The sequence below is a fragment of the Anomaloglossus baeobatrachus genome, chromosome 5, assembly GCF_048569485.1.
Source record: "Anomaloglossus baeobatrachus isolate aAnoBae1 chromosome 5, aAnoBae1.hap1, whole genome shotgun sequence".
In the NCBI taxonomy this organism is placed as follows: domain Eukaryota; kingdom Metazoa; phylum Chordata; class Amphibia; order Anura; family Aromobatidae; genus Anomaloglossus; species Anomaloglossus baeobatrachus.
The window spans coordinates 414,758,580-414,785,725 of record NC_134357.1 but is presented as its reverse complement, the minus strand read 5'-3'; the positions used below and the strand labels follow the sequence as shown (position 1 = coordinate 414,785,725).

The window sequence follows — 27,146 nt, the reverse complement described above, 5'->3', positions numbered from 1 at the left end:
CAGTGCATTTACTGTACAGACTTTTCAGTAGGCCAACATTTCTGAGTTTAAAATCCTTTTTTCAGTTGGTCTTATATAATATTCTAATTTTCTGAGATGACTTTGGGGTTTTCATTGACTGTAAGCCATAATCATCAACATTAACAGAAATAAACACTTGAAATAGATCACTCTGTGTGTAATGACTCTAATGTGTTTTCACTTTTTGTATTCAATAACTGAAAAAAAATAACTTTTAGATATTCTAATTTGAGACGCGCGTGTGTGTATTTATGTATGTATGTATGTATACAATATATAATTTTTAAATTCAATATAATCTATTAGGTGTTTTAATAGGTTTACATCATAACTTAGGGGTCTTTGGTAGGTCAGGATTGACCATGTTATTCAAAGCATTAAAAAAGTGGCAATGAAGCTATCACCAATCCTGGGTGTTGCAGCAGGCTGTTGGTTGCCGCTCTTGAGCACAAGCCATCATTTTGTTCTGTGCAGAAATTTGCGTCACCAATAGAGTTGAACGCGGTTCGAGGTTCTCCAGTTCGCGGCTCGAGTGATTTTGGGGGGTGTTCTAGATCGAACTAGAACTCGAGCTTTTTTGCTAAAATTCGATAGTTCTAGATACGTTCGAGAACGGTTCTAGCAGCAAAAAGCAGGGCTTTTTACAGCTACAGTGTGCAGGAGCCATTGCTGGCAGCCTGCCACAAGCTGGTAACCAAGATAAACATCGGGTATCCAAGCAAAGTGCTTTGGTTAGTAACCCGATGTTTATCCTAGTTACGTGCAGGAAGACCACACTTCCCCGCTAAGCTCGCTCCGCCCCCTCCTGCATGTACACACTCTGCACACACACTCTGCACACACACTCTGCACACACACTCTGCACACATGGTCCCGCTCGGCTTACCTGCGGTGATAAAGTCCCGCCATCCCGACCTCAGCGCTGTCACTGTCCTCCATGGCCGCCGCTTGTCACATCACCTTCTCTCGCTTCCGACCCGAGACTGACTAGCGGTGACGTCACGGGCCTCTCGCGATACTTGGTGTGAAGGCGCCGGTCATTGAACTCAGTGACAGGGGCTGTCAGTGTGCTGGAGATCAGCGCAGGTAATGTACCTCGCTGACAGCAGCACTTGTCATCCCCTGCAGTGACCTGGGCTGACCCATTGATGTTAGCTCAGGTCACTGCACTGCTCTCCCAGCCAATGGGGAACATTCTGCTCTTCATTGACTGGGACAGTGTGGATCGTCATGGCAACCCCTTGGATTACACCAGACCTGGATTTGTTTTTCTTTCTAATAAATTGGTTAAAGAGGGAATGTTTTGGGGAGTGTTTTTTCAAATAAAAATGTGTTTGTCTATTTTTTTTTTTTATTACTGACTGGGTTGGTGATGTTGGGTATCTGATAGACGCCTGACCTCACCAACCCCAGGGCTTGATGCCAGGTGACATTACACATCTGGTATTAACCCCATATATTACCCCGTTTGCCACCGCACCAGGGCGCGGGATGAGCTGGGGCGAAGCACCAGGATTGGCGCATCTAATGGATGCGCCACTTCTGGGGCGGCTGCGGCCTGCTATTTTTAGGCTGGGGAGAGTCCAATAACTATGGACCTCCCTAGTCTGAGAATATCAGACCCCAGCTGTCCGCTTTACCTTGGCTGGTGATCCAATTTTGGGGGGACCCCTACATGTTTGGTTTTTTTTTAAATTATTTATTTAATTTAAAATAACAGCGTGGGGTGCCCTCAGTTTTGGATTACCAGCCAAGGTGAGGTTGCCAGCTGTGGTCTGCAGGCTGCAGCCGTCTGCTTTACCCTAGCTGGCTACAAAACTAGGGGGAACCCTACGTCATTTTTTTTTTTCATTTTTTTTGGCTAAATACAAAGCTAAGCACCCCTTAGTGCCACATGAAAGGCACCAAAGGGTGCAAAATTACAAAATGCAGGAGAGTGGGACATTATGTGTCTTTCTGCCATTGTAATGACACAAAAAGACTGATATGAAGTGCACAAGCACAGGAAAATCACCAGAGCGCTCTACGCTGTGAAAAGCAGTAGAAAATGGCACTGGAATGAACATGTGACCGCCTCATGTAGGATGAAGCTATGGATACTGGGTAAATTTATGCATTTACCCTCCTTCAGTTTTTTTGCAGTACACAAAAAAAACGGAAGGCACACGGATGACAAACAGATGACATACGGACCATCTACGGAACGGAAACTGATGCCACACGGATGCACCCGTGAAAAAAAACTGTTTTTTGCAGACCGCAAAAATGGATCGGTCGTGTTAATGTAGCCTTATTCTGATCTGCCGTTTATAAACAGCAGGCAGAAATAAGTGAATAACGCCCCCCAGCGTCAGAAAATCTCCGGGGTTTCAGGGCTAGCTGAGACCCTGGAGATCATGATTCAGGACGGTTTTTCCGGTCCCCGCTCACGTGATCACAGGTATACACCGTACACCGATGATCACGTTACAGTAAATGACAGCGCCGGTAAAAAATTATTTATCTCTCATCTGGCATGAACAAACACTTCTTCTCCACTTCTTCTCCACTTCTTCTCCACTTCTTCTCCACTTCTTCTCCACTTCTTCTCCACTTCTTCTCCACTTCTTCTCCACTTCTTCTCCACTTCTTCTCCACTTCTTCTCCACTTCTTCTCCACTTCTTTTCCACTTCTTTTCCACTTCTTCTTCACTCTTTCTCCATTTTTTTCTCCATTTTTTTTCTCCACTTTTTTCTCCACTTTGCCTCCACTTTGCCTCCACTTTGCCTCCACTTTGCCTCCACTTTGCCTCCACTTTGCCTCCACTTTTGTCTCCACTTGGCTGCTGTTCTGCAGCTGCTGTCTGTCTGTATGGAGAAGAGCAGACAACAGCTGCAGAACTACAAGGCTCAGCATACTCCATCCAGGACTGTATGCAGAAGTTTTTTGCCCACCAAAAAAATGACGTGGGCTTCGCCATATTTTTGTATGCTAGCCAGGTACAGCAGGCAGCCACGGGCTGCCTCTAACCCCCAGTTGCCTATTTGTACCCGGCTGGGAACCAAAAATATAGGGAAGCCCGTTTTTTTTAATTATTTCACTTATTTCATGAAATAATTAAAAAACAAATGATGTGGGCTTCGCCCCATTTTTGTGTCCAGCCAGGTACAACTAGGCAGCTGGGGATTGGAATCCGCAGCACAGGTTAGCCCAAGGTTTCTGGGCGCCTCTGCTGCGAATTTCAGTCCGCAGCCGTCCCAGAAAATGGCGCTCTCATAGAAGCGCCATCGTCTGGCGCTGTATCTAACTCTTCCAACAGCCCTGGAGCCGGGTGGCTTGTTGGGTAATCATGAGTTAATACTGGCTTTGTTTTACTAGCCAGTATTAAGCCAGAGATTCTTAATGTCAGGCACGTTTGACCCGGCCATTAAGAATCTCCAATAAAGGGTTAAAAAAAAGACACCACACAGAGAAAAACTACTTTAATAGAAATAAATACACAGACACATTAGAGACTCCATCTTTATTACCCCCTGTCAGCCCTCCACGATCCTGCTCTTCTGTCTTTCTCGTTCAACAAATGCAGCTCTGCTACATCACTGCTGCATGGGGGAAGACGCTGCTTCCCGTGGAGCATTCACTCCGTGAAAGCTGCACGAGAAGCAGCGTGCAGCCTTCAGTCCGTGAGTGATCAGTGCTGCTGGCTGTCAGCGGTAACAGCGGTAACGCTGACAGACGCGTTACCATAGCAACGGTGCTCCCAGAGCCGCGGTTAGCGGTGACGTCACCGCTAACTGCGTTGCTATGGCAACGGCGATCTCCGTTAATGACCGGCTGTGTCAGCCGGTCCCCAACGGAACAGAGTCGACCGTGTGCTAGAGCATGTCGCCGGTACACGGCGATACACAAATGTGCACCGTGTACCGGAGAGATGCACTCGCAGGTCCTACATGACGCGTCATAGTCATGTGACCAGTCTGTAGCCAATGAGATAATAGCCACGTGACTGGTCACATGGCTATTTTGACGTCACGATAGGTCCTGCATCTCTGCTGGCAGTGCCGGTCACCGGGAGGATTCAGCGATCATCGGATGGAATAGCGGCAGGAGACAGAGTGCAGGAGGGATCGCGGGGACCGGTAAGTGTTATGGCAATGTTTATTAACTGTATGTGTACATTTATAATGCATTTTTATGTGTTTGTGATTGCCTCCCATTATAGCCTATTGGTTCGAGTTCGGTTCGTCGAACGTTCGACGAACCGAACTCGAACGGGAGCTCCGTTCGGCGAACCGACCTCGAGCCGAACCGCGACCGGTTCGCTCATCTCTAGTCACCAACACTAAAAAAAAAATGGTCCTGTGTGGCATGGAGTCTCAAGTGGAAATACAGCCCCTGCGACAGCATTGGTAACTAACAGAGCTGATCTTGGTCTGTTATTAATGCTAAGTAGAATGCAAAAGTGAACACAGGACAGGTCACAAACTCCTCAAGGTTATTTCAGTCTAAAGCCCGCTTTACACGCTGCAAAGCATCTTACAATGTGTCGTCGGGGTCACGTCGTAAGTGACGCACATCTGGCATCGTAAGGTACATTGCAGTGTGTGACAGGTACGTGCGATTGAACGGTAAAACGTTCATCGCACGCACGTCGTTCATTTCTCATGAATTGAACGTCAGATTGTTCATCATACCCGGGATGGCACACATCGCAGTGTGTGACACCTCGGGAACGATGAACAGATCTTACCTGCGGCTCCCGGCCGGTAATGCGGAAGGAAGGAGGTGGGCGGGATGTTTACGTCCCGCTCAACTCCGCCCCTCCGCTTCTATTGGCCGGCTGCCGCGTGACGTCGCTGTGACGCCGAACGTCCCTCCCACTCCAGGAAGTGGGCGTTCGCCGCCCACATCGAGGTCGTATGGACGGGTAAGTACGTGTGACGGGGGTTAATCGTTTGTACGGCACATTCAACAAATTTAACGTCCCGCACATACGATGGGGGCGGTTACAATTGCATACGATATCGTATGCGAAATCATAACATGTAAAGCAGGCTTAAAGAAATCTAATAGCAAATATGGATGGGGCATGCTGAAGGTAACATGTCTGTTCTATTCTACAAGAGGTGAGTAAGGGGCCGAAGAAGTACCAGTTGGTCTTGGTTTAAGGGTCATGTGCTAAAATGCTATAAACCTGCAAATATCGGGTTAATCCTTTAGGTTAATAGTATTCTGAACCTGCCCGGTGCCTGCACATTAAACCCCACTGCCAGGAGGAAACTAACTTTACTCCTTCCAGCAATGCTCTGGTTTGTCACGGGGGTGATGCCAGTGCGGGTTCAGTCACTGCTCTGTGTACTGAGAGCAACGGCTGTAACCACGCCCCCCACACTGACTGACAGCTGCTGTACATTAGAGGAAGCTGTCAGTCAGTGCAGGTGGTGTGGTTACAGCTGCAGCTCTCCATACACAGAGGTGACTGAACGCGTGCCGACACTGCCCTTGTGACTGGAGTTAGAATGCTGCCTGGAGGATTAGAGTTTTCCTCCCAGCAGCGGGGATAATGTGCAGGGGCTGGGCAGGTTCAGAATGCTATAAACCTGAGGATTAACTCAATATCTTCCTGTTATTAGTGGTTTTCTATGTGACCGGTTCCCTTTTAAAAGTTTAAATTATGAAAAAAACAGGTTATACTGAGTGCCGTCCCACAAAACTATATATTAATCTGCTCCGTTTCTCCTGCTCTATAGCTTGCCCCCAGCAGATTAGACCACATTTTTATGGTGACAGGTTCCCTTTAACTTAAAGATACCTAAAAACAGAGCTTTAAAGAAAATCTGAGTCGCCCACCACAGTGCTGCAGCGGTCGCCTGCGGGACACTGCAGGGATTTCTCTGTAGGGACCCTTCTGGCAACAGGTATGTCAGGTTTACTTGTATAGGAGTCGTCACGCCACTCTCAGTTTTGCGGTCAGGATGAGGGGTGACTGCCACTGCAGTTTAACGAGCGTCTGGGGCTGATGGTGTCTGCAGTCTGGTGGTATGGCCTCCCGAGAGTGAGGCTGGCCCCAGGGGCTCGGGTATATGTGTGTGGAACCACAGATCGCAGAATAACTCACACAGTCCAGAAAGTCTTTCAACTTGTTTACTCACTTTTGGATGGTTGGTGAGAAACCCGGGCGATGCTGAGATTATACCACGTGGAACCAGGAATTCCTGCAGGCCGTTCTGAGGGTAGCTATTAACTCGCCTTCCTTGCACTTTTTTTGTTTCGGATAACCCCTGACTTGCAGTATCGTGGGATTCATCCAGGGAAAGTTGCTACTGCCTCTCCTTCCCTTTCTGGCCCATTTGCCGGCAGCGTGGACCTTGGTGAGATGGCTTCTGGCACTGTCTCCTGATGGGTCCCCTTGTTACTGCTGAGGCTCGAGCTCTGTATCTTTTGGTTTGGAACCTCTAGTCCCCTTCACCTGCAGGTTTAGCAGATCAGTAAATCAATATCTGGCTCTAGGGACCTGTTCCCTGTGCATGCATAGTTAAAAGCAATCCCTGTACTCGACTGCCTCTCTTCTGGTGTCTTTCAGGCTGACTTTCTGGTCACTGTACCCCCCCCCCCACCCCACCCCTCCCGCTAACAGCTACCAGACAAGCTGGGTCTGGCTAGCGTGACTGTACGTCTGCTTCCTTCAGCAACTTCTGTACACTGCACCAGACTGGCTTGCTCCTCCTTTTCCTGTCTGCCACTGCATCTAGCTTTCCAGCCTCTCCACTACACCCCCTGCTGAGAATTGAAAGCTAACCTCTTCAGAGGCTATCCAAGGGTCCTCTATAAAGGTGTGGGAGCCCTGGTTGCTATGTGTCTGTGTGTACACACCTCATTCTGGCATTCTGGAATTACCTGGAAGCACTCTCCCAGCATGGGTGCATTACTCTTGTGGCGCCCCTGACCTGGTCAGGCACCACAATCTTCTGGCTGACCCCGGGAATTTAGGGCATCGATAATGTGCCCAACCGTTTGTATGTTTTTGGGCATATATGTGTGTCGCCCACCTGTAGCGGTCACCTCAGGAACGTCTCTCCACCTTCTGGGACGCCACAGGTGCTCCACTTGATCACCGCAGGCAACAGGTATGTAAGGTTGTTTACTTCTAAGTCGTGACGCCACTCTCGTTTTGCGGTCAGGGTTATGGGTGACCGTCACTGTAGTTTAACGAGCGTCTGGGGCTGATGGGATTTTCAGTTGAATGGTGTGGCCTCTCGAGAGTGAGGCTGGCCCCAGGGGCTCGGGTGTATGTGTGTGGAACAACAGGTCGCAGAAGAACTCAGTCTCAGTCCAAATTGTCTTTCAACTTGTTTACTCGCTTTCTGCTGGTCTGGTGAAGTAACCCGGGCGATGCTGAGATACACCAGGTGGAACCAGGTATCCTTCAGGCTGGTAATGGGGTAGCTGCTGACTCTCCTTCCTAGCACTTCTTGTTTCGGACAACCCCTGACTTAAAGTACTGTGGGATTAATCCAGGGAAGTCTCAACTGCCTTTTCTCCCCTTTCTGGCCCGTTTGCTGGCGGCATGGACAAAGGAAGATGGCTCCAGGCTCGATCCTCCTTATGGGCCCCCTCGTTGCTGCTGATGCTTGGACTCTGTTTTGGTTGGTGTGGGACTTGTTGTCCACCCCACCGGCAGGTTTAGCAGACCACTAAATGGGTGTCTGGCTCTAGGGACCTTTTCCCCGTGCGTGCCTAGCCCTCCATAAGTCTCCGTACATGACCAGCTGATTTCCTCAGTGTCTTCCTGACCAACTGGCTTCCTCAGCGTCTTTCTGTCCAACTTCTGGTGACCGTTCTCCCCCGCCAATGGCTACTACACTTGCAGGGTCTGACTAGCGTGTCTGCGTGCCCGCTCTCTGCTTCAGACTCTGCTTGCACCTCTCCTACTCCTTCTCTTACTGCCACTGCACTTAGCTTCCAGCCTCCCTACCGCACCACTAGCTATGATGTGGAGGCCACGCCCCCTCCTGGGTCTGCCCAGGGGTCCCCTCTAAGGTGTGTGTGTGTGTGTGTGTGTGTGTGTGTGTGTGTGTGTGTGAGATCTGGTTACTATGTGTTTGTTCGTACACACCCTACTCAGCCTTTAGGATTACCTGTTTGCACTCACCCAGCATGGGTGCAGTACTCAGTGGCGCCTGACCAGGTCAGGGGCGTCACATATGCACCCAGTAACTGGCCCTAATAACCTGAGGAGAGACAGGGAGGATGCTATTGTCCATAGCAGAGACCCCTAACCCCATGCCTTTCCAGCAGTAGTGGGAGCTACAGCAACTGCAGGCGTTTCACATATGCTGGGAATAGTAGGTGCACTTCTAATTTACACAAATATCAAATATATTGCAATGAGTTCAAATGTGATGTAACATTTGTTTTATATTGTTGCATTGGTAGCAATGTAATCACATATATGTATATAGGAGGTCATGGGACACGGCTGAGGAAGGACCATGATCTGTCTGCCTGCATATTGGTCAATATTTCCTTCCTGCATTAGTGACTCAGAGTTTCGCCATCACATCAGGCAGATCAGTATCTTCATGAAGCCCAAATCAATGGCTTAGTTTAATGTACCTACTTAATATAGGGATAAGGATAACCCAGGAGAAGCTGTACTTGTCTGTAAATATTCCAGTATTGGTCATAATTCAGACGTCAGGGAAACCTGCCCCAACTGACCACGGGTCTCCTGACCCAAACTCCAGTCTTGTGTGATCACAGTCGATCCAGACATCTGACTTTTTCTTTAGAAAAAGTCTTTTCCTCCAAAAATAGTGTTGCCTCTTTCCAATATAGTCTGAGGTATTTTATTATTTGGGTGCACTAAGAAAGGAATAAAAGGTGCTTATATTGGGTGGCTCTCTATTTTCCATGTATGAAAACATAATAAACCATTTCAAAAAGGAAAAACAAAAAAAACAAGCTAGCACTTTAAAAACATTAATTGTGAAGTTCTGTGATCCATATATATTTCTAGTACATAAAATGTGATATTATCTTTAGCTATTTGAAAAACTAAATGTGCTGCCCCCTTGATATGTTTCACCTAGGTAAGCATTCTCAAGAGGAGCTCTAAGGCAATAACCAATGGCGAAACAAATCGATGGGGCAGCTCATGTAGTTTTAACATATCATTTGTGGTGGTTTAAGCAGATGTGTGTTGCAGACACCTTTTCAACCTTGCCACTAATAGTTGGAAGGAGCTAAAGAGAATAGCATATTTTATGTATTAAAGGGAACCTGTCAGCAGAAATTTCGCCCAAAACCTAAAAGATTCCCCCTCTGCAGCTCCTGGGCTGCATTCTAGAAAGGTTCCTGTTATTATTGTGCCCCCTGTGAGACCAAAATAAAGACTTTATAAAGTGGTACCTTTTTGTATGCAGATTCTGTAAATGTGACACGGGGGCGGGCTGCCTGATGGCCGTTAGTCTGCCTCCTGCCGCTTTAGGCCGTCTCCCATCGCTGATTTCCATAGCTGTGGACGCCGCCCAGTGCTCCACAGGTCCCCGCACATGCCCAGTGCTCATCTCTCGTGGATGAGCACTGTGCCCAGTGTCACCACTGGTGACGTGCGCGCAGGCTTTAGATTATGGGCGGTGCTGTGATGTTTATTACCAAGCAACCGCCCATAATCGGACCGCGCTTTCCCCCTCGGCGTCCTTCATTCTGCGCAAGCGTGGTGCTGCTGACCCCACGTCACCTCCTTCCCATCTTGACCTGAGGCAGGAAATAGATGGGAGGAGCGCGGAGCAGCACAACCGTGCATAATCGGTCCCGCGATTATGGCCGGTCTTTGCAAGCTTCTGATAGGTTTATTGGCAACATCTGAGTTAATTAGAGACACACTTGTTCATGTATTTTAACCCCTTAAGGACGAAGCCAGATTTGTACTTAATGCCCAGGCCATTTTTTGCAATTTTGACCAGTGTCACTTTATAAGGTTATAACTCTGGAACGCTTCAATGGATCCCGGTGATTCTGAGATTGTTTTTTCGTGACATATTGGGCTTCATGTTAGAGGTAAATTTAGGATGATATTTTTTTATTTTATTTGTGAAAAAATCTGAAATTTGACAAAAAAATTAAAAATTTTGCAAGTTTCAAACTTTTAATTTTTATGCCCATAAACCGGAGAGTTATGTCACACAAAATAGTTAATAAATAACATTTCCCACTTGTCTACTTTAGATCAGCGCAATTTTTGAAACAAAATTTTTTGGGGTTAGGAAGTTAGAAGGGTTCAAAGTTCATCAGCAATTTCCCATTTTTTCAACAAAATTTACAAAACCATTTTTTTAGGGACCACATCCCATTTGATGTGACTTTGAGAGGCCTGGGTGACAGAAAATACCCAAAAGTGACACCATTCTAAAACCTGCACCCCTCAAGGTACTCAAAACCACATTCAAGAAGTTTATTAACCCTTCAGGTGCTTCACAGGAACTAAAGTAATATGGAATGAAATAAAATAAAAATTAACATTTTACCTAAAAATGTTACTTTAGCACTAATTTTCTTACTTTTTCAAGAGGTAACACCAAAAATTGGACCTCACACTTTGTTACCCACTTTCTTATGAGCGCGCCGATACCCCACATGTGGTCAGAAACCTTTGTTTGGGTAAATGGGAGGGCTTGGAATAAAAGGAGCAATATTTGAATTTTGGAAAGCAAAGTTGGCTGAAACAGATTGCGGGCACCATGTTGCTTTTACAGATCCCCTAAGGTACCTAAACAGCAGGAACCTCCCTCAAGTGACCCCATTTTGGAAACTAGACCCCTTAAGGCTTCTATCGAGGGGTATACTGAGCATTTTGAACCCACAGGTACTTCACAGATTTTGATAACGTTGCTTTGTCATATTGAAAATTGTAATTTTTTTCTCAAAAATGTTGCTTTAGCATCAATTCTCTCACTTTTTCAAGAGGTAATTCCAAAAATTTGACCCAGATGTTTGTTACCCACTTTTTTATGAGCGCGGTGATACCTCACATGTGGTCTGAAACCTTTGTTTGGAGAAATGGGAGGGCTTGGGACGAAAGGAGCAATATTTGAATTTTGGAAAGGAAATTTGGCTGAAAAAGATTGCGGGCACCATGTTGCATTTGGAGGACCCCTAAGGTACGTAAACAGCAAAAAACCACCACAAGTGACCCCATATTGGAAACTAGGCCTCTCAAGGAATTTATCTAGATGTTTGGTGAGTACCCTGAACCCCCAGGTGCTTCACAGAAGTTTATAACGTTGAGCCATGAAAATAAAAAAATAAAATTTTACCACAAAATTGTTACTTCAACCAGGTAGCTTTTTTTTCACAAGGGTAACAGGAAAAAAATCACCATGAAATGTATTCTGCAATTTCTCCTGAGTTTGGTGATATCTTATATGTGGTGGAAATCAACTGTTTGGGCACACGGCAGGTCTTGGAAGGGAAGGAGTGCAATTTGACTGAACATTTGGCTGGAATAATTAGTGGACGCTATGTCGCATTTGGAAAGCCCCTAAAGTGCCTAAACAGTGGAGGCCCCCCACAAGTGACCCCATTCTGGAATCAAGAAACCTCAAGGCTTTTATCTAGGTGTATATTGAGCATTTTGAATCCACGAATACTTCACAGAATTTGATAAGCTTAGGTTGCCATATTGAAAATTTTCATTTTTTTCCCAAAAATGTTTCTTTAGCATCACATTTCTCACTTTTTCAAGAGGCAACAACAAAACATGGACCCCACAGGTTGTTATGCAATTTCTTGTGAGCGCAGGGATACCCCATATGTGGCCAAAAACCTCTGTTTGGATATATGGGAGGGCTTGGAATGGAAGGAGCACCATTTGAATTTTGGAAAAGTTGAAATAAATTGCGCGCACCATGTCACATTAGCAGGGCCTCTTGGGTACCTATACATTAGAAACCCCCCACAAGTGACTCCATTTTGGAAACTGGACCCCTCAAGGATTTCATTCAGAAGTATAGTAAGCATTTTGAATCCACAGGTACTTCACAAAAATGTTGCTGTAGCAACAAATGTCTCACTTTTAGGCTATGTGGCCATGATCCAGCGACACGGCGTCTAGTACACAGTGTTAGCCTTCCTGCAGAGATGTGAGTGTTGTCCACGGGAGAACGCAGCTGCCCATGCCCACGATTTGGGTTCAGGCTGCTGTGGAGCTCTATGCTACCTGCAGAGCACACTCATCTCCGCAGCATAAATTGACATGCTGAGGTTTGGGAAGCTGCGCCACAGGTCGGTTTATGCTGCGGAGAAAAGCAGCACAGTGGGCACGGGATCTCCAAAAATCCTTCCACTGTGCTTCTACTGCACAACGCAGCGTTATGGACGCAGGGAAAACACTCTGCGCCCAAAACGCTGCAAACCCTGATTGTGGGCACATAGCCTAAAATGCTACAATGGATGAATGGATAGATGTCAAACATATATAACGTCCCACCCCCCTGCATATTCTAAGCTGGCGCCCTTTAGTGCCTTTCATGTGGCACTAAAGGGTGCCTAGCCTTGTATTTGGCCCAAAAAGAAAAAAAAATAATTAAAATAAATGACGTGGGGTCCCCCCTATTTTTGATAGCCAGCTAGGGTAAAGCAGACAGCTGTATCCTGCAAACCACAGCTGACAGCTTCACCTTGGCTGGTGATCAATTTGGAGGGCTCCCCAAGCTGTTTTTTTTTTTAATTATTTATAAAGAATTAAAAAAAAAAAACAAACGTGGGGTCCCCCCAAATTAGATCACCAGCCAAGGTGAAGCTGACAGCTGGGGTCTGGTATTCTCAGGATGGGAAGAGCCATGGTTATTGGACTCTTCCCAGCCTAAAAATAGCAGGCCGCAGCCGCCCCAGAAGTGGCGCATCCATTAGATGCGCCAATCCTGGCGCTTCGCCCCAGCTCATCCCGCGCCCTGGTGCGTTGGCAAACGGGGTAATAAATGGGGTTGATACCAGGTGTGTAATGTTAACTGGCATCAAGCCCAGCAATTAGTTATGTCACGGCGTCTATCAGATACCCGACATAACTAATTGACAGTAATAAAAAAAAAATTGACAACAAAAAAAAATTTATTTGAAAAAACACTCCCCAAAACATTCCCTGATTAGCCAATTTATTGAAAAGAAAAAAAAATCCGCTGTAATCCATTTGGACGTCCCACGTCGACTCTGGACCTTCTAGAATATGGGGGACACGTTCAGGGAACGTATCCCCCATTTTCTAGGTGTGAGGACCCTCCATTTGAGGAGAGTGGGTGCAATGAATCTGCACCCACCCTCCCTGGGTCACAACTGCAAAGTGCCGAGCAGCAGCAGCAGCCAGCGTCCTGAACACAGGAAGCTGTCAGCTGCTCTGCACATGTGAACGGCGTCTGCTGAGAAGGAGCCGGAGGAGGGGGCCGCGGGGAATCAGCGCTCCGACAGGTACGTTTGACACCGGGGAACACCGGGGGGGATAGGGTGGGATAGGGTGGGACCCGGCAGGGCCTGGGGAGCAGGTTTCTGTCACATGTGTTATGGCACATGCGACAGAAACCATAGGAAAGGGGGAAATGCGGCCGGCGCGCTGCTGTGATCGCCGGTGCGCGCGGCCATCTTAGATTTTCGGGAGGGGGTTGGGGGTCGGGGGGGGCACTTTGGGGATACCGAGGGGACCGGAGGGAACCGGGAAAAAGATTTATCTCCCATCTGACATGTTTGATCATGCCAGATGGGAGATAAATCATTTTTTACCGGCGCGGTCATTTACTGTAACCTGATCATCGGTATACGGTGTATACCGGTCATCAGGTGAGCGGGGACCGGAAAAACCGGCCAGAATCATGATCTCCAGGGTCTCAGCTACCCCCGGCAGCTGAGACCCCGGAAATTTTCTGACTCTGGGGGGCGCTTGACCCTTTTTTCCGACCGCCGTTAAAAAGCGGCGGTTTGGAAGAAGTACCCTAATTTGTCGCCGTTAAAAGGCGTATCGGCGGTCGTTAAGGGATTAATGCACACCTGAAACACACAGCTTCTTTGTGTAGCATCATGGGAAAGGCCAAAGAAATCAACCAAGATCTCAGGAAGAGAATTGTGGACTTGCACAAGTCTGGTTCATCCTTGGATGCAATTTCCAGATACCTGAAGGTGCCTCGTTTATCTGTACAAACAATTACACGCAAGTACAAATAAGATGGGAATGTCCATCATACCACTCAAGAAGGAGACTGGATCTGTTTACCAGAGATGAACATACTTTGGTCAGACATGTGCGTATCCACCCAAGAACAAAAGCGAAAGACCTTGTGAAGATGTTGGCAGAAGATGGTAAGATTGTGTCATTATTATCTACAGTGAAAGGAGTACTGTATCTGTGGTGCCCCTGAGTACTGCACCCATGCTGGGTGAGTGCAAACAGGTAATCCTGAAGGCTATAATAGGGTGTGTACGCACAGACATAGGGCAACCAGGTCTCTCACACACACTAGAGGGGACCCTTGGGCAGACCCAAGAGGGGGCGTGGCCTCCACATCTCAGCTAGGGGTGCTGGGGAGGGGCTGGAAGCTAAGGTGGCAGTGGCAGACAGAAAAAGGAGTGGGAGAGGAGCAAGCCAGTCTGAAGCCGGAGAGCGCAGGGAGAAGGAGCGAGCAGGCGCACGGACCCGCTAGTCAGACCCTGCCCGTGAAGTAGCCGTTAGCAGGGGAGACTGTTGCCACACAGCCTGAAAGACACCTGAAAGAGAGAGGACAGGCAGCTGAGTACGAGGACTCCTGGTAACCAGGCACGAACGGGGTACAGGTCCCTAGAGCCAGACATCCATTTAGTGGTCTGCTAAACCTGCAGGTGGAGGGACTAGAGGTTCCTCACCAACAAAGACAAGAGTCCAAGCATCAGCAGCAACGAGGGGGCCCATAAGGAGGATCGAGCCTGGAGCCATCTTCCTTGGTCCACGCTGTCAGCAAACTGGCCAGAAAGGGAAGAAAAGGCAGTTGCGACTTCCCTGGATGAATCCCACAGTACTTTAAGTCAGGGTTTGTCCAAAACAAGAAGTGCTAGGAAGGCGAGTTAGCGGTTACTCTTAGACCAGCCTGACGGATACCTGGTTCCACCTGGTCTATCTCAGCATCACCCGCGTTACCTCACAAAACCAACTGAACGTGAGTAAACAAGTTGAAAGACTTTCTGGACTGCGACTGAGTTGTTCTGCGACCTGTTCTCCACACATACACCCGAGCCCCTGGGGCCAGCCTCACTCTTGGGAGGCCACACCACCCGGCTGCAGATTCCATCGGCCCCAGACGCTCGTTAAAACTGCACTGGCGGTCACCCATAACCCAGACCGCAAACAGAGAGTGGCGTCACGACTCAGATGTAAATAACCTAACATACCTGTCGCCAGAGAAGATCCCAAAGAGACGTCCCTGCAGCGTCCCTAGAGGTGGAGCGGTGTCCCTGGGGCAGCTGCCGTGGCTTGGGGCGACACATCAACATGGGATGAAAGGCCACTCTGCGTGGAAGAAGCAATTACTCCAAAACAAACATAAAAAAAAAAATTAATGTTTGTAAATGTCGCAGGCGGAGGAGGGGACGCTGCGCTCTCCCACTGCTCGGGTCCGGCTGCCACTGCTGCTGCGGCCTCTGCTGCTCGGTGGCTCGAGCGATGGGCCGGATCCCGGGGACTCGAGCGGCGCTCCTCGCCCGTGAGTGAAAAGGGGGTTGTTTGGGGATATTGTCCGTGACGCCACCCACGGTTGTGGTGATTGTGTGGACACCACCGCTGCTCTGTATGGGGATCCCGGGAGCGGTGACAGGGAGCAGCTTTGTTGTTATTTCTCCCCTCCATGGGTAAGGGGGTTGGTTGTCCCGGGGCCCAGTGATGGGGTGGAGGATGGGTGACGGCAGGCCGGGTGCCGGGGCCTGGTGAGGTGCAGGGTCGCGAGGGCAGCGCTGTGCCTCACGGCACGGTGGTACTCACTCAGCCTGAGACGATGACACAGTTCTCGGTAAAACACACGGCTGGAAAGACTGTTCCCACGGACGGCTGCTGTTGCTTTTCCCCGGTAGTTAACGGTGACTGTCTCTTTCCCTGCACCTAGTACTTCTGTTGGTTGCGATGGGTTCCCACCGGTAACCCGCTCCCCGACTTGGATATGGGCCGGAGGAGCCCCTCTTTGCCCGCAGGCGCTGGCCCTGAGAAACTGGTGCCTTGGCGGTGGCGGTGTCTCTCTCTCATACGGTTGGACTGTTGCCTTCAATCGGGACTTAGTTGTTTGGAGACCCGGGGGTCCCCTTCACTGACGGATTTGGCAAATTCACGGCGACTCCTAGCCTTGCCGGGATCCGAAAGGCCCCTGCCAATGGTGCTGGCTTCTCCTTGTGTACCGGTCCGGTACCGCCGGGCCACCACCCATCCGCGGTCCTCACGGTAACTCCGATAGGCCACTCCTGCAGACGGTCACCCCCATCTGCTAACCTTGCTGTCTCTGTCCGGGGCACACACCCGGACTAACTTCAGGCTCTGTTGCTGTCACTTTCCTCTTTTCACTTCCACCTCTCAAACTCAACTCCTCTCACTTCCTCCTCCAAACTCTAACTGCCTGTGTTTTCCTTCCTCCAGGACTGTGAACTCCTTGGTGGGTGGAGACCAACCGCCTGGCTCCACCCCCTGGTGTGGAGATCAGCCCCTGGGGAAGGCAACAAGGATTTCTGGTCTAGCTTAGGTGTACCTAACTGGGGAGTAGGGTGTGGTGATGTCATTACCTGTGACCCCTGGCTTGTCCAGGGCGTCACATAAATGCACACAGGAACAAAGACCCTCATTTTTGGAGACATGTCCTGTGATCTGACACAACGAAAATTGAACTGTTTGTCCGTAATGACCATCATCACATTTGGAGGGAAAAGGAAGAAGCTTTGAAGCCTAAGAACACCATCCCAACTATGAAATATGAAAGGGGGGGGGTGGCAGCATCATGTAGTGCTGTTATTTTGCTGCAAGAGGGACTGGTGCACTTCACAAAATAGATGGCATCATGAGGGAAGAAGACTGTGGCAATTCTGAAGCAACATTTCAAGACATCAGCCAGAAACTTAAAACTTGGGCGGAAATAGGTCTCCCAAATGGACAATGACCCAAAGCATACTGCCAAACTGGTTACAAAGTAGCTTAAGGATAACAAAGTCAATGTTTTGGAGTGGCCATCACAAAGCATGATCTCAATCCAATTGAAAATTTATGGGCAAACCTGAAAAGGCATTTGCGAGCAAGGCGACCTACAAACATGGCTCAGTTACACCAGTTCTTTCAGGAGGAATGGGCCCAAATTCCTACCAACTATTGAGAAGCTTGTGGAACGATATCCAAAACGTTAACAAATACTAATGAAATGTATGGAATCTTTTTCAAACATTGTCTCTTTCATTATTCCGGTATTTGGCAAATATAAATAATTTTGGTTCCTTATTGACCTAAAATGGGAAAGGTTTATTCTGATTTCATGTCAGAGAGTGAGAAAAATATACACATGTGTGATTTTTAGAGAATACGAGTATATGTAAACTTCTGGTTTCAACTGTATATAGATTACTCTACGCCTGCTCTTAAAGTACTAGCGTGCTTTTCCTTTATTTCTTATTATAAAAGGTTTTGAGACTGACACAAATTTTTGTTTTTCACACATTTTTTCTGCCTGTGTTTAGTTTTTAATCAGGTGTTTCTATGGTTACTGAGCGGGCCTTTTACCTGTCAAAATAACTTTGCCGGAAGTACAGGGTTTTGCTTGCTGAGGACGGGTGTAAAGTTATTTTCTCTGATGACTCCCTCTACAGACTATTTGGCACATCTGGAAGAATAATTGTCTCGTGAAGAACAGTTGGGTGCTACCATGAGTCCTGGGTCGTGAGTTAACAGTAAGGCTTCCTGAGACCAATCCTGTGCGGAGTTGCTATTCATCCATGGAGTGAGCTCACTCACAATTCTGCCTAAGATCACAGCCATAAATAAAAAATGGGATCTAAACCTCCTCCAAGAGCAACTTCTCCCAACGATCCAGGAGCAGTAGGGTAATTATGAACAATTCTTTTTCCAGCATGATGGAGACCATGTCACAAGGCAAAAGTGATGACTAAGTGGCTCAGTGAACAAAACATTGACATTTCAGGTCAATGGCCAGGAAACTGCCCAGATCTCACTCTTATTGAGAATCTGTGGTCAATCCTCAAAAAGTGGGTGGATAAACTCCAGGCACTGATGAGACAAGAATGGCTTATCTTCGGTCAGGGTTTGGCCCAGAAGCTGATATCCTAATACGATGGCGAACTGCATGAGACTTGAAACCTAAGGCTCAACACTGTAAATATTGAGGCCTTACATAAACTTGAAGTATTTGTCAATAAGTTTGAAAACTGATGAAATACTTATAATTGTACTTGAGTAACCAGAGAAACATCTGACTGTATGATCTACAATGACTGAGTACGTGCCCACAATCAGGAATAGCAGCATAATGGATTCAGCATATTTTCACTGCTTCCAAAAGGCAGTGTTGTGCAGTACAAGCACAGTGGATGGGATTTATAGAAATCTCCTGCCTACTGTGTTTCTATTATATGCAGCGTAAACTGACATACGGCGTGGCTTTCCGAGCCGCAGCATATCAATTTATGCTTGCGGAGATGCAAGTGTTTTAGCGGGAGAACATAGCAAAAGTCTGCCGCGCCCAGAATCCTGATCGTGGGGACGGGAGCTGTGTTCTCCGGCGAAGAGCACTAGTGTGACACCCTGGACTAGCCAGGTAGTCAGTCATAGCCCTGCACAACACCAGTCCGTTAATAAGGTGTCATCAGCCAACCATTAAAACCTAGTCACCTCCCTCAGAGCTTGATGGACACACCAGGGGGCGGACCCAGGTGGTTGGCACGCCCACCGAGGAGTTCAGAGAGCCTGAGGCAGGAAAAAGAAAACAGTTTAGCCTGAGATCAGTTTGAGAGTGCAGTGGAGGAGGACAGGCCTGTAACAGACTGACAGGTGCCAGGGTTGGAGCCCGGGCACCTTTGGCTAGGAGGCATACGGTGACCTCAGCCTGCAGGAGCCGGGAAGACAGCTCGGTGGAACCGTGGTGGACCAGGACAGGGTAGTGGCCCGCCGATACCGACCCGGTGAACCGACTCGGAAACCGGAGCACAAAGCGGGGTACTCAGACCCTGAAACGAGGTCCAGAAGCCACTGGACTGAGTTAATTAACTGATTGCGGTCTGGACTATAGGTCCTTTCCCACCCAAAGTCCCGACTGAAGACAACAGCCCAACGAGTGGGATAGAAAGCCACCACACGGCCCTAGTCCCAAGGGCTTTATATCCCCCAACCAGCCGCCCTCTTAGCATGTTAGCACGCCCTCGGGGTGTAGTAACATGCTATTCAATGCAGTGTCACGAGCGGTGCCGCACATACCTGTGTTCACTGTACTGCGCTTCTGAATGCAGGGCACTTCTGGTCATGCGGAGTATGAAGCCGGGTGTATGCGTCCCGGCTTTAGAGAGGTCTACTGCGCATGTCTGGGACTGCCGGGCATTCAGAAGCGCGGTCACAGGTATGCACGGCACCACTCGTTACGCTGCATTGAATAGCATGTTACTACACCCCTGTGGGTGTGCTAACATACATGCTAAGAGGGTGGACTAGTCGGGGGATATATAAACACGCTTGGGAGTAGTCCCTGTGGTCATTAGCATATCCTAAAGGATCTTTATAAACACTTTTTATAAAGATCTCTTTATCTATGTGTGACGCCCTGTACAATCAGGTCGTCACAGGGTATTGTGCAATCTGCCCTTCTGTGCAATATCCACCTCCTCCTTGGTTATACACTGCGTATACACAACTACACTGTGTTGCCTACATAAGCCAATTAAAGTCCTAGGTGCACTCTGCACCACACCCACCAGACACACCAGTGGACGGCCTGAGTGGAATAGGGTCGCCCACTTGGGGGGTTGGTTGGGAAGGTCAGGAGTGTCAGTTGGTTGGAGTTGAAGTTGAAGTTGGAGGTTGAAGTGAGGAGTGGAAGGAGAGAGGAGGTCAGGATCCGGGCTCCTTGGAAGCAACTAGGTGGCAGACGGTGGTCTGGACCTGGTAGGAGCCGGACCCCCGGTCGCAGGGGATCATGACAAGGGGCACAGAACTGTCGACTGTGTGAGTACAAAAGTGTTCCCCTTGGTTCCCCACGGCACTCCCCAATCACCATCACCGAGTCCCGGGGCATCCCCCCCTACCCGTGGAGGGTTCTAACACCTGGCTCCCCCATTCCATCACCCCCGGGTACTCCCAGGTGGCATCACGCACTCTAATATATCAACCTGTAAATAGCCCCCCTCCTTTATTTGAGTGACCGCAGGACCCCCGGGTCCGGACGCCCCTTGAGCCACCGCGGATCCGGATCCGAGCAGCCCGGCTGCTGACACGGGGGCGGCACATATGCTAGTGTATACAGGGACAGTTAGGCAGGGATTAGCAATATGCACCCAGAACTGCTCGTGGTCCTGGTGTAACGGGGGCAGGGGGCGCCTCAGGGGGTGTAGTCGGGTCCCCTCGCCTTGTGGGCCGCAGGCTGAACCCCGGCCCGGCCGTTACTTGCAAAACAGGTGTGTTGTTGGGGCAGAGTGTGGATGCATGGGGCCCATTCATGACAGCGTTCTTTCTGTGCTCTCCAGCTCCTTCTTCACTTTCAGGAAAGAGACAATTGCAGGCAGCGGGTAAACCAAACACTGTTTTTTTTTTTTAACAAAGCTTCCATCTTTCTGTTTGCAGCAGGCTTACTTTAGTACGTTACAAGTTACAAGTCCTTTTCTACGAAAACGGTTTCCTTTTTCTCTACGGGCACTTTCCTTTGCCTGCAGGGGCCAATTGTTATCCCCCTTGCAGTGGTACTCCTATCCCGATTTTAGTCCAGCCCTTTCCCAGGGATTTGTATTGAACTAGGGGACGGCTCCAGTACTCACTACCGGCTCCGGATTAGCTCCAACTTCTTCGCTCCACTGCCACAGCACCCACTCCTGCACTCTGCCCCGGCACTTCTCCTCAGCTCTCTCCCATGTTACATCTCACAGCACACTGCCCTGCATTCAGAGCCCAATCCCCCTTCTCTTCCCTCCTAGGCTGCCCTGCCCCTTCCTTCCCTGTCACTGTTACAAGGGGAACCACTCACTACACTGGCACCTAGTGGGGGGGAAGAACCGTACATAACACATAACATTGTACAATGTGCCACCATACTCCTGTGGCGTCTTCAGGGGGGGAAAAACGTCTTCTCCACACTAGGGGTCCGTCCACCCCTTACACTGGGTGCACATTTCCCCTGCCAAGTTCTCTTTAAGCAGCAAATTGTGTGAAAAACAAAATTTGTGTCAACATCCAATCTTTTGGCCATGACTGTATGGTAATTGGGGTGGAATAAAAGGCACTTTACTTAGGGGCACTCAAATTTTAAATATTTGCATTTAATGTTAAGTGCCACCTACTGCCTGCTAGAACAACCCCCTGTTTTATGGCACGTCAGGGAGGCCAAAATATCTTTTTAATGCAGCCAAGCAGCCATACCAGACAGATTTGGAAATATTTCTGGAAATCAGCTATTTCTTTCTATTCTAACACCTGACACCTCCTTTTAGGCCTGTTTTACCGAACCTTTATTCCCATATGTGAAAAACGGGTTTGTTTTTTTCCTCATAGATGAACCCATTTTTGGTCCTCCTTTTTTTTGGGAGGGGTGGGGGGTGACAAACTGTGCCCAAAATAATGTACATGTGAAATGGCATATTTGTTGTAATGTTTCTGATCTATAAAAATTATGCATGGCCCATGTACCAAAAAACTGTTATATGAGACTGTTTACTGCCGATGTGTGGAATTCATCTTGCCTCTTTTTCCACTGGTGGTTAAATGATAAATTCTAAGTGTTCAGTCCTTCCTTTAATGGAGGGCAGCACTAACAGAGAAGTGTGGTGGGCTTGTGCTTTTATGTCGCAGCCAATCTAAACACACAGAGCTGCAGTATTATGTGTTTGGTGCAGGAAAATGAACCACAGATCTAATATTGCTTTTCCTCTTATCTGCTGATTTCAATGTTCTCCTGGACAGTGTCAGTTCTGCACATTTTTTATTGGAGGCGTCTTCGCTTACAGACACCCATGAATCCCCCGTTTTCTATAGATGAGAAAAATACCCACAATACAATAGCACTATGCACTGGCAGACACAGACAGAAAAGGGCCCCTGTGTAAGAACAATATATGGGCCCTTTGCAGACCAAGAGCTCATAAAGGCTGCTTTACACCTTACAATTTCGCATACGATATCGTATGCGATCGTACCCGCCCCCATCGTAAGTGCGGCACGTTCAATTTGTTGCCCGTGTCGCACAAACGATTATTTCCCGTCACACGGACTTACCTTCCATACGACCTCGATGTGGGCTGCAAACATCCACTTCCTGCAGTGGGAGGGACGTTCGGCATCACCGCAACGTCACGCGGCAGCCGGCCAATAGAAGCGGAGGGGCGGAGATGAGCGGGACGTAAACATCCCGCCCACCTCCTTCCCTCCGCATTGGCGGCGGGAGCCGCAGGACGCAGGTAAGCTGTGTTCATCGTTCGGGGTGTCACACATAGCGATGTGTGGTACCTCGGGAACATTGAACAACCGGACATTCAATTTTTAGGAATTGAACGACGTGCATGCGTTCAACGTTTTACCGTTCAATCGCAATCCGGTTTCACACACTACAAGGTAACTTACGATGCCGGATGTGTGTCACTTACGACGTGACCCCGCCGACACATCGTTCGATAAATTGTAGCGTGTAAAGCCCGCTTAAGAATGCAAAATTGCACCTACTTTGGAGGGGGTAGTGGCCCCCTAAGATCTTGGGCCCCTGTGCAGCCGCACAAGTTGCACCAATGATATGTCCGCCCTGACATTATATACATATAGGCTACAGCACCCTATGGGCATGTTCTGATAGGGGCTCATACAGTGACATTACTAAGTTGCAGGGCTTGTTGCTTTATTTTTGTCTGATTTTTTTGCATTGACTGTTTACGCCTCAGCCCTTCCCCCTTAACATAACTCAGCCACAGGAAGATGACGCTACCAGACGATGAAGCAGGAAACCCACAGGGAGGAGAAACTAACTGACACCTGCTTCAGAGACCTCTGCAAATGGATATACTGAATATAACCCAGAGACCCAGCTAGAGCCATCATAAGCAGAGGGTAGCCTGAGCCCTGGACAATATGAAGCATGGCCACCTTACCACCCACAATGAGCATTATACACTTGAGCTGAGTTAACACATTGTCTGCAAGTTATTGTCCAATAGCCTTTTACATTTTTATTTCATAAATCATTAGCACACATGCCAAGAAGCAACTTGGTAATACAGTATAAATTATGAGCAAAATCTTCTTATTCCTCCTGCACTGATCATTCACTCTCATTTCATGGGCAGAATCTGTACTCGGTGAAGACAGATCTTCATATTACTCATATGGCAGATGACAGTTGGGGATTTTAAAATTCATTCAAATTTTAAAAGACACTGACATTGTGCTGCAAGTTCTCCTGAAGCGACAGTCATGGAATTTATGGACACTAGCTGCCATCTCCTATCTCAGTAATCGGAAGGTCTGTATTCATTGAAGACAGATTTTATTCGTCAATTGAAAATTTTAGGAATGATCAGTCCAGGAAGAGAACGAAGCGGATTTCTATGATAAGCTATATTACAAAGTTTCTATCTTCATGTGCACTACTGATTTATGTAATTAAAATGAAAACTGAGGTTACTCTTGAAACCTTAATGAACACTTTTTTTTTTTTCTCTTTTTTTTACAATTTTGCAAAATTTAGATATTGAATTGTACAGAACAGTCTCCCTTTGAAAAACAGATCCAGTAGTGATTACATATATATGATATACAAATGCACCATGGGGTATAGCTGTACAGGCGATACAGGTAACAGCCATCCTGGGCTTTGGTTTCTGAGGGGCATTAAATACCCCTGCCAAATAACAGAGTCCAGTATTATACATGGCACATAGTAAGGGGATATAATACGTCTTTTCTGTCCTTGCATTGACTCTAGACCTCTGGTTCTCAGCCTATGCTACATGTATGTTAAAAGCCTCATACACATTAGAATAAAGCTGGTTAATACAATTAATATTGGTGGGATCGGCCAACAGTCTGTGTATGGGGACTTCCCAGCTCTCACCCAAGAGATGATGTTGGTTAGATCAGAGTCGTGCAGTATGTTGCTGCCCGATATGTTTGGCAGTGGCTATCTTCACTTCTGTCCTTTGAAAACACAATGTGAAATATATGTAGTAAATTAATATTTGATAATTCCCCCCCCCCCACTAGACTTTCCCCTCTCCAGTCCATCCTTAATGCTGCAGCCAGGGTCACCTATCTGACTAATCATTCCCCAGACGCTTCCGCGCTGTGCCAGTCATTGCACTGGCTGCCCATAATTATAGGATCCAATTTAAATTGCTTGTTCTCACCTACAAAGCTCTTCACAACATGGCCCCGCTACCTCTCCACCCCCATCTCTATCGATCACCCTACCCATTCTCTACGCTTCACAAACGAATTTCGACTAACATCCACACTAATCCGAACCTCCCACTCTCGGCACCAAAGCTTCTCCCAAGCTGCACCAAAACTCTGGAATGCTCTACCCCAAGAAACCAGGACGATCCACAACTTGCACAGCTTCAGACAGTCTAAACACATCTTTTTAGGGTGGCTTATTACCCTCCCTAATCAAAGTCAATTAATACATATCCCCTCCACTGTTTCTCAGAACATTAATTCTCCCTCAAACTCCACTATATCCAAAGCATTACAAGGATTGGCTGATGACTGGTTCATGCAGCCTTTATCTATGCCCCCATTTTTTGGAGATGGCTGGACCGTCGTTGTAAATAAGTACTTGAACCTTGTGTAACCTTCAACTCACTCCATTGTAGATTGTAAGCTCTTACGAGCAGGGTTGTCTTTATTTTTGCTTTCATTATTGATCTTTTATACCTAATACTTATGTTTGTATACGAACCTCAGAATTGTAAAGTGTTGCAGAATATGTTGGTGCTATAGAAACTAAGATTCTTATTAATAATATCTGGTCCATTGTGGCCTCTGGACAAGGAGGAGGAGGAATCTATTATTATACTACAACCACAAAGTATACAAAACTCAGAGTACATGATCTGAAGGTATCTAGAAGTGAAAAATTATTACGTCATCTACTGATGGGTAGATACATTGGATATGAGATCTAGGATTAGTCTACACTAATAAAATATATATTTACTCAATATTTTATTTCTCTCTGCAGAACGCCATGAATCTGCCACCAGATAAGATCAGTGTTCTTCGGCAGTATGACCAAGACAAGAAATGGGAGTTAGTGTGTGATCAGGTAAGAGCTGTGTTCGTAAGATACTAACCAAATTCAAGAGGGCACTGGATATATAGAGAAGGTCATAACTTCCATCGCTATGCAATGTCCGCTATTATCTGGTCAAGGCTCTGCTTTAGAATGGACTCTAGACTTTAAAAAGTTATGATGGGTATGTTTTAGAATAAAATAGAGTATTTAGTTTTATATGAAAAAGAAAAAGTATTGAGTGAACTCACCGAATACATAGAAAAGTCCAAACTCCATAAACGAATGGTTGTCATATGAAGCTGTTGCCCCAAGCAGTATAAATAGGCAAAAAAAGGAAGTTCTCCAAAAGGAAAAATATGAGAAACCGCATTAAAATACCTACTACTTTATTCGGACATGGTGTTTAAAAAGATTAGTCTGCTCCAGCTGCGATTTTTTTTTTTTTTTTTTTTTTTTTTTTTTTTTTTTTTTTTTACCATGGGCTAATGAAGTATTAAGGATTTTAATGTTTCTCATATTTTTCCTTTTTGCCTATTTGGTTGTAGATTTATTGAATTGATGACAATGGAATTGTAAAATTCCATCTGGTAAAACAAACTTCTCAGGATTTGTTTGTGAAAGACAGATAATCCATAGAAATTCTACCTAAGCAACATTTATCAGCCAACTACCAGAGAGATGATGAATGTTTTAGAGGCCGGGTGTATGACTGTCGAGAATCCCATGAATTCCAAGAAAAGGGATCCCAATGTTGTTTTTGTTAATGGAGCCGTAGTGAGCATGTGTAACCACCATTCCTATATAGAATTGATGGCACAAGGATCACGCATGCTCACAACGGCTACATTTCAATAGGGGACTTTGTGATGACCATTTTCATAACTGGTGAGGATCCCAGTGGTCAGACTCCTTATACTCATTCATTTATCCTGTGTATAATATTAATACAAACCAAAAGGATGTATACAGTCATATGAAAAAGTGTGGGCACCCCTATAAATGTTAACCTTTTTTCCTTATAACAATTTGGGTTTTTGCAACAGCTATTTCAGTTTCATATATCTAATAACTGATGAACTGAGTAATATTTCTGGATTGAAATGAGGTTTATTGTACTAACAGAAAATGTGCAATCCGCATTTAAACAAAATTTGACCAGTGCAAAAGTATGGGCATCCTTATCAATTTCTTGATTTGAACACTCCTAACAACTTTTTACTGACTTACTAAAGCACTAAATTGGTTTTGTAACCTCATTGAGCTTTGAACTTCATAGGCAGGTGTATCCAATCATGAGAAAAGGTATTTAAGGTGGCCACTTGCAAGTAGTTCTCATACTTGAATCTCCTATGAAGAGTGGCATCATGGGCTCCTCTAAACAACTCTCAAATGATCTGAAAACAAAGATTCAACATAGTTGTTCAGGGGAAGGATACAAAAAGTTGTCTCAGAGATTTAAACTGTCAGTTTCCACTGTGAGGAACATAGTAAGGAAATGGAAGAACACAGGTACAGTTCTTGTTAAGCCCAGAAGTGGCAGGCCAAGAAAAATATCAGAAAGGCAGAGAAGAAGAATGGTGAGAACAGTCAAGGACAATCCACAGACCACCACCAAAGACCTGCAGCTTCATCTTGCTGCAGATGGTGTCAATGTGCATCGGTCAACAATACAG

General features: G+C 47.0%; 1 protein-coding gene across 1 annotated transcript in view; it reads left to right on the top strand.

Annotated features, from left to right (window-relative positions):
• FMNL1 (formin like 1) overlaps positions 1 to 27,146 on the top strand; it is a 125,719-nt gene that overhangs the window by 21,237 nt on the left and 77,336 nt on the right. The window contains exon 2 of the mRNA XM_075350260.1: positions 25,420 to 25,503. Within this exon, the coding sequence (XP_075206375.1) occupies positions 25,420 to 25,503 (84 nt within the window). The remainder of the gene's footprint in view (positions 1 to 25,419; positions 25,504 to 27,146) is intronic.